Source organism: Vespula vulgaris, chromosome 1 (assembly GCF_905475345.1).
Source record: "Vespula vulgaris chromosome 1, iyVesVulg1.1, whole genome shotgun sequence".
Lineage (NCBI taxonomy): Eukaryota > Metazoa > Arthropoda > Insecta > Hymenoptera > Vespidae > Vespula > Vespula vulgaris.
The window spans coordinates 11,946,287-11,960,103 of NC_066586.1; the positions used below are offsets into that span (position 1 = coordinate 11,946,287).

Genomic DNA, 13,817 nt, shown 5'->3' on the forward strand with positions numbered 1-13,817 from the left:
GAAGTAGTACTGAATTTGCAATTGATATGTATAAATATGATATCGTCTGATAATTGGATATTCAACGAAATATTAAATAAATTTATTTAATAAAGTTATATAGATAGATGTAATTAGATATATATATATATATATATATATATATATATATATATATATATAGATGTAATTATGAAAGTTCGAAAGTATATCGGTTTTAAAAATACTTACCAGGTAGATACTAACCGCTATCCAAACTTCGTTAAGATAACACTTTACGTAGATCAAGTTTCTTCGTGCGATGCAATAAATTTGTTCGTAATGGTACCGCGGTCGAAATATTTTATAATATAAAATTTTTTAAAGATCTGACAGATCAGAGTCTATCCAAATATATATATATATATATATATACACATATTATTTCAAAGATACGTCTATTATTGCGGTATTCTCACGAATTCACAAGAACATTCTACTAAAACTTTCAGCTAAATATCTTAAAAATTTAATCACTTTCTTCTATCTTTGGCATAAGAAAGCAGTTATTTTGCAATCCATGAAAAATTTAACGAAGTTCTAATTTTGAACCGTGACATTGAGCAACGCTGATGAAGATAATATTTACTAATCTATAAAAGACAGACGAACAGAGAGAAAGAGAGAGAGAGAGAGAAGTTCGTTTTTTCGGTTTATTTATTTAACGTAAAGTTAGACGCTACAACTTTGGTACAAAAACATAAAATATTGGGCATTGAGGAAACGGTATACCGCGCGCGGATCCTCGAGTCTCTACAATCGCGGAGATATGCGAGAATCAATAATAAAATCTCATAATATATAATCTTATCAGTAACGAAATGCAAAGAAGAAAAAGCACATAGACTTAATAGAACGAAGAAAAAACAACGACAAATAAAGATAATAAAAGTATCGTGAAGTAACAGGAAAAAACGACGTACAACACTCCGTCCACAGTAAGCTCGAAGAACCGCGTTCGCTCATTATTATTATTATTATTATTATTATTATCATTATTATCGTAAGAAAGGAAAAAGTGTGAAATGCACGCAGTCAATTAAGCTTTCACGACCTACACATACATATATATATATATATGTGGATATATACATATACATATATATATATAGATCGATCTATCGATCATCGCAATCGTTTTCACAGCATTTCTTAAAATAATCATTGCAGGGAAAAAAAGTGTTGCATATAAAATGCCATTCGGATTTCGATAGTGCGCGTCGTTAATGACAAAAAGAAAGAAGTTATCCATTTAATGATCTAAATGACATCGCAATCATCACAAATTTTCCTTAAACCTGCTTACTCTTAAAACACTGACGACAAATATGTATAACGCCTAAGTTAGTGCGTGTAGGTCGATTACAAAGTATGGCTATGCGAAGTTTTCGTTTTCTTCCTTTTCTCTTTTTTTTTTCTCTTTCTTTTTCCATCACATTAACATCATCATCATCATTATCATCATCATAATTTTCAAGTGTTAGAGATTCGAAAAAGCGTTAAAAGCGTAAAAGCTCAGCGAGCATTGTGTGATTAAAACGTGATATACGTTATTTGTAAAAGTGACTTGAATATGGCTATATTAATCTGATATAGCGTGATCGTTATTACATTATAACAACACATACACAAGACTTTGCGCAAAAACCTCTAAAATCACATCGATGAGTAAAGTGCTGCGGCTTCGCCGAGTCGGAGCCGGCTGGCCGAATATTAGAATATTATAGAAAATTCCTAATCGTATCCTAGAGGGATATGAAAATTTTTGGGATTTATTAAAAGGGCTTAAGAGATCCTTTTTCCGTCGTCCACGACAAGAATAGATAAAGGGACAACGTTCTTCCTTCGCGCATTAATAATGTCAGTAATAGTAATAATAATTAATAAGTATTTGTTGTCGTAGTAATAATAATAATAATAATAATACAATTATCGGCCAACCGGTGTCCGTCTCGTATCGTCGCCTCGACAAATGAACGCGACACCTAGAGATATCCTACTTACAACGTATGTATATGTTACGTTAATCATATATATATAAATATATATATAGATGTATATATATATATTTATATTTATTTATATATGTATATATCTAGAAATAGTGACGTGATAAAAACAAGCTATGAGACACGCACCGCTATCGCATCCTTGCGCGATGTCGATCGTACGACGAGATTAATCGTTCGAAAGATGAGAAAGCTAGCTAAGAGCCTAGATATTTTGAGAAAAGCACTATGTAATCCTACGAGAGGACACTTTCACCAGGAAAGTTCGCCTTTCTCTACTTTGCTTCTCTATTCTTATCGAACGTGATGGTCCTCTATCGATCGACGATGATCGACACATCGTTAGGCTGCGTGAGAGAAACGGTGATTATCGTCTCGCGACCATCCGTCCAACTTAATGCCTATCTACGTTTCTTTTATTTATTCACTCGTTATGCTTTATTACTTATTCGACTCGCTTATTACGTCTCTAATAATCATCGTCGCGTTATCCTTCGAACTTCGACTCGAGCAAAAAATTTAGCGCGGCTAATATAGGTGTAATTAGAGCGGACTAATTAATTATCAGTAATACATAATACGCGTAGATCTATAAATACGTATACACGCATCGAATTCACATCATACACGTATTTATATATGTATATATATATAATTTTTTTTTATGTTAGGACGATTAAAAACCGACAGCAAGTGTAGCTTGTATGTGAAACTTGTGTATTGCGAGAGATTCAATGTGAGTGTAAATGTGTTTTTATGTGCGCGTAGCCTGTAAAGAGAGTACGTAATGAGGATTATATTTGTTTATTTATTATTATTATATTTTTTTTATCATGTTTCCGATGGCGTGCCGCGTTCTTCCTTCGGATAAGTCTATCGGCGAGAGTTTTCAATTTGGATTTCTTTCATTTTTCTTTCTCATCGTTTCTGCTCAACGGACGATGACGACGACGACGACGACGACGACGACGACGACGAAAACGACGACGAAGACGACGACGACGACGATGACGACACGACGATCTCTACACTTGCTCTCCGCGACATTGAGACTCGATATATCTTCGACCCCCGGGGGGACACAACCTTCGTTACGAAATTATAAATCGTATATTATGTATATATCCGTTATATCCGTTATATGTTATGTACGTACATATATGTAACGTATATATGTATATATGCCTGCGGGTAGCGGCAGTGTGGCACAACCATGACTTAAAAGCGAGTAACTAATCTCATATTATCGTCTCGATGCGTCCAATAGAACGAGACATGACCTTTAACCTAGGATTTCCCGCGTAAAACCCCCGGAAAATGAACCGTCGCCGAGAGCACGCTTCTCTTTTCTTTTTTCCCGCGATCTTTTTCTGTTGTTGTTGCTTTTTTTTTGTCTTTTTACTATTTTTTTTTTCTTTTTTTCATATATGCGTTTCCTATATGTTTGTATGCTATTTCCTTATTGTTATTTCGTTTTGTTTCGCTGTCGTACGAGAGCGTCCGCGAACCTGTGCCGGGTATCACGAAACGCGTGAGATCTGAGAAGAGACAACTCTTGTGTGACGAACTCGCTGATCGATTGTTATTATTTTCATTTCTCTAGCCGTCGACCTTTCGACCTCCTTCGTCCTCGTTAGGCAGTCAATTAGAGAGGCAGTTTCGAGTCTGGCCTTTGATGAAATAATGAGCGAAAATCAATGCTAATAAATGAAAGAAAAGGGAAAAGAAAGAAAAAAATTAGAAGAAATCTAAATGAGAGAAGAAACAAAGAGATAAGGCCAACGAGAATATAGAAGTCATTCGAGATATGGTCAAGGACGGCCGAAGGAGGTGGTCCTCGTCGCGAGGACGATGCTCGTTGTCTCGTACGTACGTACGTACATCTGATAAACGTGTGCACAACCCTTGTACAATTTAATTCATCGAATTCTGGAATCTACTCGCGACGATGTTATTTTGTGATTTTTTTTTCTTTTTTTGTTTTTTTTTTTTTAGTTTTTCCTTTTTTTTCTTTTTTAAATCGTTAAAATCGTTGCAAATTGGACCGACGACAGCACCGGGGGAAGAGTTAGCGTGCGCTTCGTTTCCGTTTCTCTCGAGTCTTCGGTCGCAGTCAACGAGAGAGTCGGAAGACCATGGATGATGATGGATTTACAGGTTACACTGCCACAGTATCGTAGGGTGTGAGGAGTCCCCCGTGACCGCCGTGGGGGCTGCCGGTTTGCCGGCCGGTGGCTTCGTTTCTGCAACATCGATTACAATTTTGAGAAACGTTCTTCAATAAAAGCTATCCTCGTTCCTTTTTTTCTTTCTTTCTTTTTTATTTAAAAGAGCACTTCTTTCAACTCTGTTTTTGCATCCTCGTACAGATGCATACAACACTGCAGAAAGCGAAAGAATTATTGGAGCGATTATTAGAAAGGCTAATTTTGTCCGTTGCGTCCTAAAAAATAAATAATTATATAATAATTTAGCAGCATCTGTACGCGAACCAAAGATTTTCATCCATGCACTAGAATTATAGCAACAACGATGGACAAGTATTAGTTACAGTATATTGCTTATGATTGTACGAACTTAATAATGTTAATTATTATTAGTGATATATGATAAATGATTAGCATGTTAGCACAGCAGGGTAATCTAGCGATGATGATAACAGCGTATATATGATAATAATAATATAGCATGAGTCGCAGTAGAGGCATTTTTTAAATTATTTCTATCGCTAATCGTCCTTGGATTAGTCAAAAAAGAAAACATTATTAATTAATTACGCCAAGAGCATCGGCCACCAAAAACTGCATGCAAAATATTATGTTCGCATAGAGAAGTCTTTCGTCGACCTTGATAATCAAGCATTGTTTTGTAAGCGTCGGCTGGCCTGTTCTTTTTTTTCTTTTTTTTTTCTTTTTCTCTTAAAATTTTACTATCAAAGGTACAGCGTTTATAAACATGTTTTAACGAAATTGCATCTATCTTCATAGAAACACACTCTGTACTGTTCTACGATCAAGAAACTTACGGCTTCCTGCGTAAAGAGTCATGAAACAAGAAAAAGACAGAGATAAAAGACACAGCATTAAAATGTATTTGTAAAGCCTTGAGCTAATCTACCGTGCATTCGATTATTTTTCGTAACTATAATGTTGTAATATAATTGATAGAAAAGTGTTATCGTTCGAATCATTAAAATGAAAAACTTCAAATCAAAGTCTGTCAAAGATGAATGATTGAAAGACGATTAATGATCTCTTATGTCATGACTAAATGATAAATGAATGATGATGAGATGAATTGAATCGACGATATTCAATAGATATCTTAGAAACGTGAATTTTCAATCGAGATACAATATCAGAAACGGTAACTCTCGTGTCGTTTGATCGCGAATCAAACACATTCGCTCTCTACTGACCTCTCTATGAGTTTACGCATCTCCTCGGTGGTCATGCCGTCCTTGCCGCGAGCATTCACTGAAATAGAAAAACACACGGCACGATTGACACAACGGTAAACTACTACGACAACACGTAGCATGCAAATTGTGGAAAGCTATACGATTAGAAACACAGAATTCGGAGCGATTCTCGTCCATTCGTGTACGTTGCGATTCGCTCGACATGCGATATGTCCGCGTTGTACACCTAGTATCTAACGATGTCTAATGAAACGAGCATTTTGAGAGAACCAAGAATAAGTACGAGAAAACACAACTAGACGATCCGAACGCAAGTCAGACTTGCTGCCTTTATTTATTCGGATACGAAATCGAGCGTGTTTCTCCTGTTCATCCTCGGCCCTTCGTTCCTTGGATCGATCGGGATTCATTGTACTGACCGCCATAGTTGCGGTTGACAAGTTGATCACGGTCACATTCGGCTTCGCTAATCTCGTTGCTTTCCTTGCTGTCGTTGAAACTGGAGTTGTTCTGATCATGGTTCCTTGGTGGTGGTGGTGGTGGTTCAGGTGATCCAGAGACGGGTAAGTTACGAGCAGATCCAACGCTACGACGGCCAACCGATCCACGAGATCCATAATGATCGTAAGGAGCACCGTATTGTCCATATTGAGAGCCGTATTGATCTTCTTCGGGAGCGCAGTTAGCAGGGTCATCATATTCGGGAGAGAAAACGTGGGTTCCGCTGCCACCTCCTTGGGATGGTACTCTAGAGTATCGACCGTTCTGACGAGGCTGTCGAAACGCAAAATGTATCAATTGTACCACTGTTAAGATAAATATTCTGTACGAGCTGTTTGGACAGACTCTGTACCATAGATTGAGATCCAGAGCGACTGTGAGCAGAAGCGTTAGTCGGATGTCCAACTGGTGGTCCCATAGTTCCGGAATGTCCATTTCCTTGATGAGGGAAAGTCTGGAATTGCATAGCCTTGCTCGGGTCCATTTCTTCACGGAATCCTAATAAGTGGAAAGTGGCGTACGGGCAGATCTCATCTTCCATGCCTGCAACAAGTATCGAGGGTAGACTCCGTTGCCATGAAGTTCGTATAGATACGTTTTTCTATTTGTTACTAAATTCTATGATTATTATTTCCTCGTTTGATAAATATATTAATGACACCGATGATATATATACGTGCACCATTTTTCATGACAGTAGTTTCGCTTTAACGTTCCTACTTTCATATCCTTTCATATATCTTCTTATCCATGTATCACCGGAGTGAAATACTTCTTTCATCGAGAGAATGAAAAGTGAAAGATATTCGACTGAAGTGTGTTCGATGTGTAAGTTGTGTGCTGGGGCTGTAACGAGCGTAGCATGCGAGAACGTGCAACATCGATAAAGAAGAAGAAGAAGAAGAAAAAGAATAAAAAGAAGTAAAAGAAAAAAAAAAAGAAACGTATGCCTGCGTTTGTGAGAATTTATAATCACGAAGAGGACTTACGAAAACCGGCTGCAAGATCGAGTGGCTGTACCGGCTGTAGTTCGTGATTACCAGAATCGCGAAAGACGAAGGCTTGCGACGGGACACGAGGGAGAACGAGTCCTTCGTCCTAGAAAAACTACTGTTACCAACCTCTGTGAGAGAGACCCTCCGAACTGCCCATACGCGGTGGAGGTGGGCACCTTCTGCTTGGTGCACAATGATTTAATTCCTCATACATGTGCCTCCTTGGATCCCACGTTGAGTGGCTTCTCAACGAACCTGTCGTACCTATCGAACATATGCTACAACAATCGTACGACTCGCTGCCGCTTACCAAGCTGTGTATCGAGATCTAGCTTTTAAACGATCTTTCTTTTCTAAAAAAAACGGGATAATAATACCAAGACCAGAGATATTTCGTTAACCACGTTCGATTCTTGGTACGCGCAGCGACGTTATAAGCGCATACGAAGGAAAAACATGTTTCGTCTTTGTAGCAGGGTATACATCTTTACACGTATATATATATAAAATATAGTATATGTACATACTTAGGTATGCAAAATATGTTTAAGCGTAGCCAACATAAATAGTAGCAGAATCTAAACGGTAATGATGTAATGCGTGTGTATTGTGTTTGCTTGCACGTTGGTTCTTAACAAAGAATATCCCTTTGAAATTCGTATTGTCGGCTGGCTGTGCGAAATTCTTGTGTTCCGTAAAAAGATATAGTCAAACTATCTCGTGCCGATGCGACAACATTCAAACAGTTATAATGAAGGAGAGTCATCTAAATATCAAACTTTTGTCAATTGTGGCTTACTTATCACTGTACCTCGCTTGATGCGATCGCAGGTGTTATAGTTGGAACCAGGAACAGGTGGAAGTTTGCGGTTCGGGGGTGCGATGTATCCTAATTCGTCTCGGAGGTCAGGCCTGCGTTTGTCGAGTGTAGCGCCACCAACACCGGTTTGTTGATATACTACGTCATCTGAAAGAAACAATAAACGTGTTTACTTGCATTAATAGCATGTTTTCTATCATGATATGTTAGTACATTGAAGTATTATTAGTACATTGAAGAATTATATTATTGGCCAATGACTATGTACGATTGGTAAAGAATCACTGGGAGGATGATCACGATCAGAAATGAATGATCTAGATTGAGCGTCAAATAATATAGCATTTCAATATTAAAATTTATATCAATTTTCTCATATTAAAATCATCGTCGCAGTGATACTCGATTATTCGATTTGCTTTCGTAATCTAATGAATAAAGTAATAAAAAAAAATTTGGTATACATTGTCCCTCGTAATATTTCTCGTCGGCTGAAGAGATACCTCGCAGCCGTGTTTGTTCCGGGCCTCGGGTTCGTCTAGACAATGCGACACAAATGACGACAATTCCTACGATAATGACGACGATCGTAGCTCCAACCGGTACTACAACGTTAACATCGAGCCAACTCGGTAACCATGGGAAATAATGTCTGACGTCGGTATTCTTGTTATCATCGTTACGTACCGGCGGAGCAATCGTACCTGTACAAAACAAACAAAAAGAAAAAAGGCCATTATAATTACCTTTATCACTACCATGGCCTTTTCCTCTTAAAACGCAAATCACGATGACGGCAACGATTATAACAAGAACTGCGGCTACCACAGGTACGACCAAATTCAAATTAGCCATGAAAAATTTCACCGGATCTTCATCGTTGCCACCACCGATAACATCCGGTAACTCGCGGGCCGGTGCAATGGTGCCTGGAACAAAAAATACGGCGACCGTTCAATCCAGCCACCATTAGCACCGGCTACGAGATGCTTTCAAACGCATCGAACGTAGTTACGGTATACCCACCTCCAGTTACAGTCAAAGTCGCAAATTCATACTCGGCTACCGCGAATCCGGCATTATTATGAGCCGTAACACGAAGATGATACCAGCTAGCAGGGTCCAAATCCAAAACTACGAAATTACCGCCTGGTTTAACATTGTTCGATACCTGATTCCATTCTTGCTGATGCCTAAAATAGGATTCGAACTTTGTTATCTCGAACTCGCCACTTAAACTCTTAATCCAATTTGTCGTTTAGCTCTTACTTCTTCTTATGCTCAACGACAAAGTATAACATGGGGCAGCCACCGTCAGACCAAGCGCTCAAGTGAAGGGTGATGCTATTGGTAGATACTTCAATAAATCTTGCTGCTTCAGGAATGATGGGTTTAGATCCTTTGGTACGAGTGTTCAAAATATCTGATGGGTCGCCAGTGCCAATGCTAAAAATACGTTTATGTAGAATCGTATATGTTTTTATCATTAAATCAATATACATAAAACTTATTCTTACCCATTATAAGCCGTAACATAGATCTGATATCGAGAGCCGCACCATAAGTTTTCCAAAGTATATTTCTGTGCCGTAGAACTAATCTGAACAGTTTCCCAGTCGCCAAATTCAGGTTTGTAGTGAATCGTATATCCATGAATAGGTGCATTGTCAGTTGGGTGAGGTCGTAATTTCATCGTAAGCGAATTAGTGGTAGTAGCAGTAAGAGTGACTTGTGGTGAATGTGGTGGAGCTAAAAACCCGATCATCAAATATTGATAAACGATCAAATTCGAAATTTTTTATAATTATCCATATCGACAATTACCATTAACGATGAGTTGATGAGTAACGGTATCATGTCCAAAAGAGTTCTCAACATAGCATGAATATTCTCCAGCATCGGCACGGTCCACTTCTTTGATGAACAGAGATCCTTCAGGTAATTGTCTCAATCTGTCGCTGGGTTGAAGAACAGAGCCTCGTACTTTCCATGTTACTTCCGGTAGAGGTACGCCAACAGCAAGACAGGGTAGCTTTACATCTTCCTTATAAGTCGCAGTGAATTTGTCGTCGAATGATGCAATCTTGGCCGGTACTATATGTATGTTATAAATAAAGAGAAAAAAAATAGATTATTAAGATATATACATGATATATATCGTAAAATAAAAGAAAACTCAACTCTTACCTCGTACACTTGGTCCCAATGTCACAATCTTAGAAGCTTCTCCTTCACCAATGTTCGTGCTAGCAGTTACCCAGAATTCGTATCTACGTTGTTTGTCAAGTCCAGTAGCTTCATAAGTTAATTGATTTGGTGGTACTTTCTGACTAGTTGGTTCTTCTACATTGTCAGCTTTAGTGTAAACAGTGTATTGCGATATTACTCCATTTGGTTGATTTGGTGGGCGCCAGGAAACAAGAATCGATTCAGGAGACATGACGAGTGCTTTTACGGCGATTGGTGCTTCAGGGGCTGAAGAAGAGGATAGATACGTCATCAGTAAATTGTATGAAATATTATTGATGCTTTCAAAATTAAAACTTACCATCTTGTTCAGTTTGGCAGTGGATCGGTGCAGATTTAACGCCATCGCCACCAGAGGTAAAGGCCAAAACTTGCATGCTGTAGTTCGTGTATTTCTTCAAGCCGTGTAAAATGGTTTCGCTGGAGGAGGTGATCTTGGTATCCTTCGTATTCTCATCATACCAGGTATCAGATGGACCGTAAATGACCTAAGAATAAACATTATAGATATGTATCATAATATATCGATATAACGATAGAAAATAACTTCGTAATCTAATCTTGATGTAAATTATTTTATTACCTTGTAACCAGTAATAACACCATTTGCAGCACTAAGAGGGGGCGACATCCATGAAACTCTGATAGTTTGCGAAGTGAGAGTAGTGCAGGTCGTATCGTGGGGTGGTTGCTCGGGTACACCTTCGGCCGTATGTTGTCTTCGTTCCTCGCTCATCGGTCCAGAACCAACTTTATTGAATGCTTGAACAACGACGCTGTATTGAGTATAGGTCTTAAGATTCATGATCTGCAAGTGATGTTCCTTTCCATCTTCCTTAGAGAATTCAACGGTTTCGAACATGTATGGTTTGTCTGAGGATGAAAGCCTGTAGCCGACATAATAGCCAAGAATCTCGCCGTTCCAGTCTTCACGTGGGGGTGGTTTCCAGGTTACCTAAATATATTTAACTTCGTTAATAAACTATTTGCAATTATAGAATCATGGGAAATTCAATTTTGAGATAGTTACCTTGAGAGTATGTTGATCAAGAGCATCGACTCGGACGGAAGTTGGTGGGCCACTTGGAGCTTCTTCGGCAGTGATGATAGTTACGGTGTCAGATGGGTCAGACGTTCCAATTTCGTTCTCAGCTACAATACGAAGATGATAAGTCGTGGCAGGTCTCAGATTGAACACACCAGCTACGTTTTGTTGAGAGCCAGGCACAAGTACTCTATCGATATCGGTTTCCCAGGAGCCCTTGCTGATTTTGTACTCGATAACATATCGTTTAATAGGACTATTTCCGTCATATGGAGCTGCCCATGACAATTGAACCGAACGTCCAGACTTATCCAATACTTTAAGACCATAAGGAACTTCCGGTACCTCTGCAAGGAAATCATATTGGTCAAAATTTCTTTACTATCGATTAAGATATACAATTTTGAAACTTTAAAAATCGTACCTTGAACAATCATGTTGATGCTAGTATCATCGCTGCCAAAAGCATTCGTTGCAACACAGGTAAACAAAGCCGAGTCACTCCTTTCAGTTCTCTTGATACTAAGGTCAGATAAAACGCCATTAGCCAAAATCTCTTCTCGGATGGTATAACGTGAATCGCTCTTCGGGTCGAGTCTCTTGTTGTTCATGTTCCATAAAATGCCAATTGGTTTCTCGCCTTGTGCTTCGCATTGTAATACAGCTGGTTCACCACGTCGTGCGGTTTGATTTCTGAGCTTGATCTCAAAGTGAGGAGGTGCTGTAATTATCAGTTGTCTTGAGATCAGCAAACAATTTAGGTACAAATAGTAAAAAAGAAAAAGAAAGAGAGAAAAATTTTACCTTGAACAGAGATAAGAATGACAGCAGAAAGTCCAGCTCCAATACCATTAACAGCTTCGCAAAGATAATAGCCTTCATTGGTCTTCTGAATGTTATTGATCGAAAGGGTTCCATCTTCAACACTAATGTCAGGATTGCTGAGTTTCAAGTCAGTATAATCGCCAGGGGTATCGCCTATTTAATGAAATTCAAAATAAATAATTATTGCTGATCCGTAAAAGCGCAGAAAATTAAAACTTAAACTTAAAATACTCACCAGCAGCTCTCTTCCATGTGATCTGGGGTTTCGGGAAACCATCGGCTTTACATTCAACGCGTGCATCAGAGCCTTGTGCGAAAGCTTTATCAGTAGGTTCCAGAATCCAACGAGGTGGCACTGTGACAGAATAAATCGATTAACGTTGCGTTCTTTTCGCTTAATCTATTATAACAGTAAACCGGAAGCAAATCGTTCCATCGTCCTAGATCTTTCCTCAATTAAATTATCGAATATATGATATTTTCATGCAAGTATTTCGTTTAAATTAAATCCTACCTGCATAAAAGCAGGCGAACAAAAAGATCCAGGACAGATCGGATCACGTTTATTACATGCAAACATCCATTCGCTTCCGCTACCGCAACGAGCAGATCAAACTATTAATAAAAGCATACGGGACTTTGAGATGACTATGCGGGTATCTACTAGCATGAACCGAGAGTATGAAGATCGACGAAGAAAGGCTGCTGAAGGAGCTCACTGAGAGTGCATGCAAGAAGTTTTACAATGTATGTACTTAAGCACGGCTTGCATGCTGTACCGCATTAAGAAATCATGTTAAGACCATATTTCATGTTCCTACTCGGAGTAAAAAGGGCTACAAGAGAGAGAGGAAGAGAGAGAGAGAGAGAGAGAGAGAGAGAGAGAGAAAGAGAGAGAAAGAGAAAGAGAGAGAGAGAGAGAGAGAGAGAGTGAGACTGAAAGAGTTAGAGAGAAAGGTAGAGATAGTTAGAGATAGATAAAGAAAAAGAAAGAGAGAAAAGCATGCATGTATCACTACAGACTACTTCCTTCTCATGCACGTACAAAATGAACGAGGCGAGACATGTGAGGTGAAGGCAAGGTAAGGCTGGTGTGGAAAGGTGCCTTAAGGAGTAAGGGTTGGAACGAATCTCGGAAACACTCCGAGGGGTGCTTGAATGGTCGGTCGGTCGTCTTTGGAGCTGGGACGCGTTGTGGCTCGCGAATGTGGGGGTGTACGACGAACTACTAACTTGATCGACGTTCTGACGAAACGACGACAAAACAATACGAGAGAGTTAACAAAACCTATCAGAAACCTCGCGATATTCGTGTGCGCGATATTCGAGAGTGATGATATATATATGTCGAGGATGATGAAGATCAAAGAAGAGTACGGCGTGATGTATGATGTGTTCATCATGTTTGTGTATATGTGACAGAGAGAGAGAGAGAGAGAGAGAGAGAGAGAGAGAGAGAAAGAAAGAGAGATATACAATACTTTTCACGATCTTTCTTGGCAAAATTAAAAAGCCAACGAAAGGATCGTCGACAAATGTTGACGAGGAAGGCGCAAGAGAAAAAATGAAACGAGATTTAAGCGCGAAATTTAAACGAACGGCAGACACAAGGAGAGGCCGTTGTTAAGCTTGAGGAAGACGGAGGTTTCGGATCGATCTACCTGATCTTTAACGCTCGGCTTTAAGCTTGTGGACTCGAAATTGTAGCGTATAAGATAAAAACTAAATAATAATAATAATAATAATAATAATAATAATAATAATAATAATAATAATAATAATAATAATAACAATAATAATAACAATAATAACAATAATAACAATAACAACAATAATAATATAGACAAATGAAAGATATAGAGAGAAAGATAGATGGCGGAAAGAAAAATTACAAACCAAGTAACATAGGAATGAATAAAAAAATAAAAAAAACATG

General features: G+C 38.6%; 1 protein-coding gene across 50 annotated transcripts in view; it reads right to left on the bottom strand.

Annotated features, from left to right (window-relative positions):
* Positions 1-657: 657 nt before the first annotated feature.
* LOC127072933 (cell adhesion molecule Dscam2-like) overlaps positions 658-13,817 on the bottom strand; it is a 68,822-nt gene continuing 55,662 nt past the window's right edge. For 34 of the 50 annotated variants that reach the window (XM_051014077.1, XM_051013835.1, XM_051013999.1 and 31 more), the window contains 18 exons: positions 12,117-12,236; positions 11,861-12,034; positions 11,481-11,777; positions 11,042-11,403; positions 10,595-10,966; positions 10,313-10,499; positions 9,952-10,239; positions 9,589-9,858; positions 9,282-9,513; positions 9,034-9,210; positions 8,791-8,957; positions 8,229-8,468; positions 7,744-7,911; positions 7,071-7,208; positions 6,302-6,492; positions 5,868-6,222; positions 5,446-5,503; positions 658-4,270 (listed from right to left, as the gene is read on the bottom strand). In XM_051014077.1, coding sequence (XP_050870034.1) covers positions 4,186-4,270; positions 5,446-5,503; positions 5,868-6,222; positions 6,302-6,492; positions 7,071-7,208; positions 7,744-7,911; positions 8,229-8,468; positions 8,791-8,957; positions 9,034-9,210; positions 9,282-9,513; positions 9,589-9,858; positions 9,952-10,239; positions 10,313-10,499; positions 10,595-10,966; positions 11,042-11,403; positions 11,481-11,777; positions 11,861-12,034; positions 12,117-12,236 — 3,881 coding nt within the window. In that variant the 3' untranslated portion in view covers positions 658-4,185. Of the gene's footprint in view, positions 4,271-5,445; positions 5,504-5,867; positions 6,223-6,301; positions 6,493-7,070; positions 7,209-7,743; positions 7,912-8,228; positions 8,469-8,510; positions 8,694-8,790; positions 8,958-9,033; positions 9,211-9,281; positions 9,514-9,588; positions 9,859-9,951; positions 10,240-10,312; positions 10,500-10,594; positions 10,967-11,041; positions 11,404-11,480; positions 11,778-11,860; positions 12,035-12,116; positions 12,237-13,817 lie in introns of all 50 variants that reach the window. The other 16 variants (XM_051014058.1, XM_051014050.1, XM_051014032.1 and 13 more) reach the window with 1 other exon arrangement.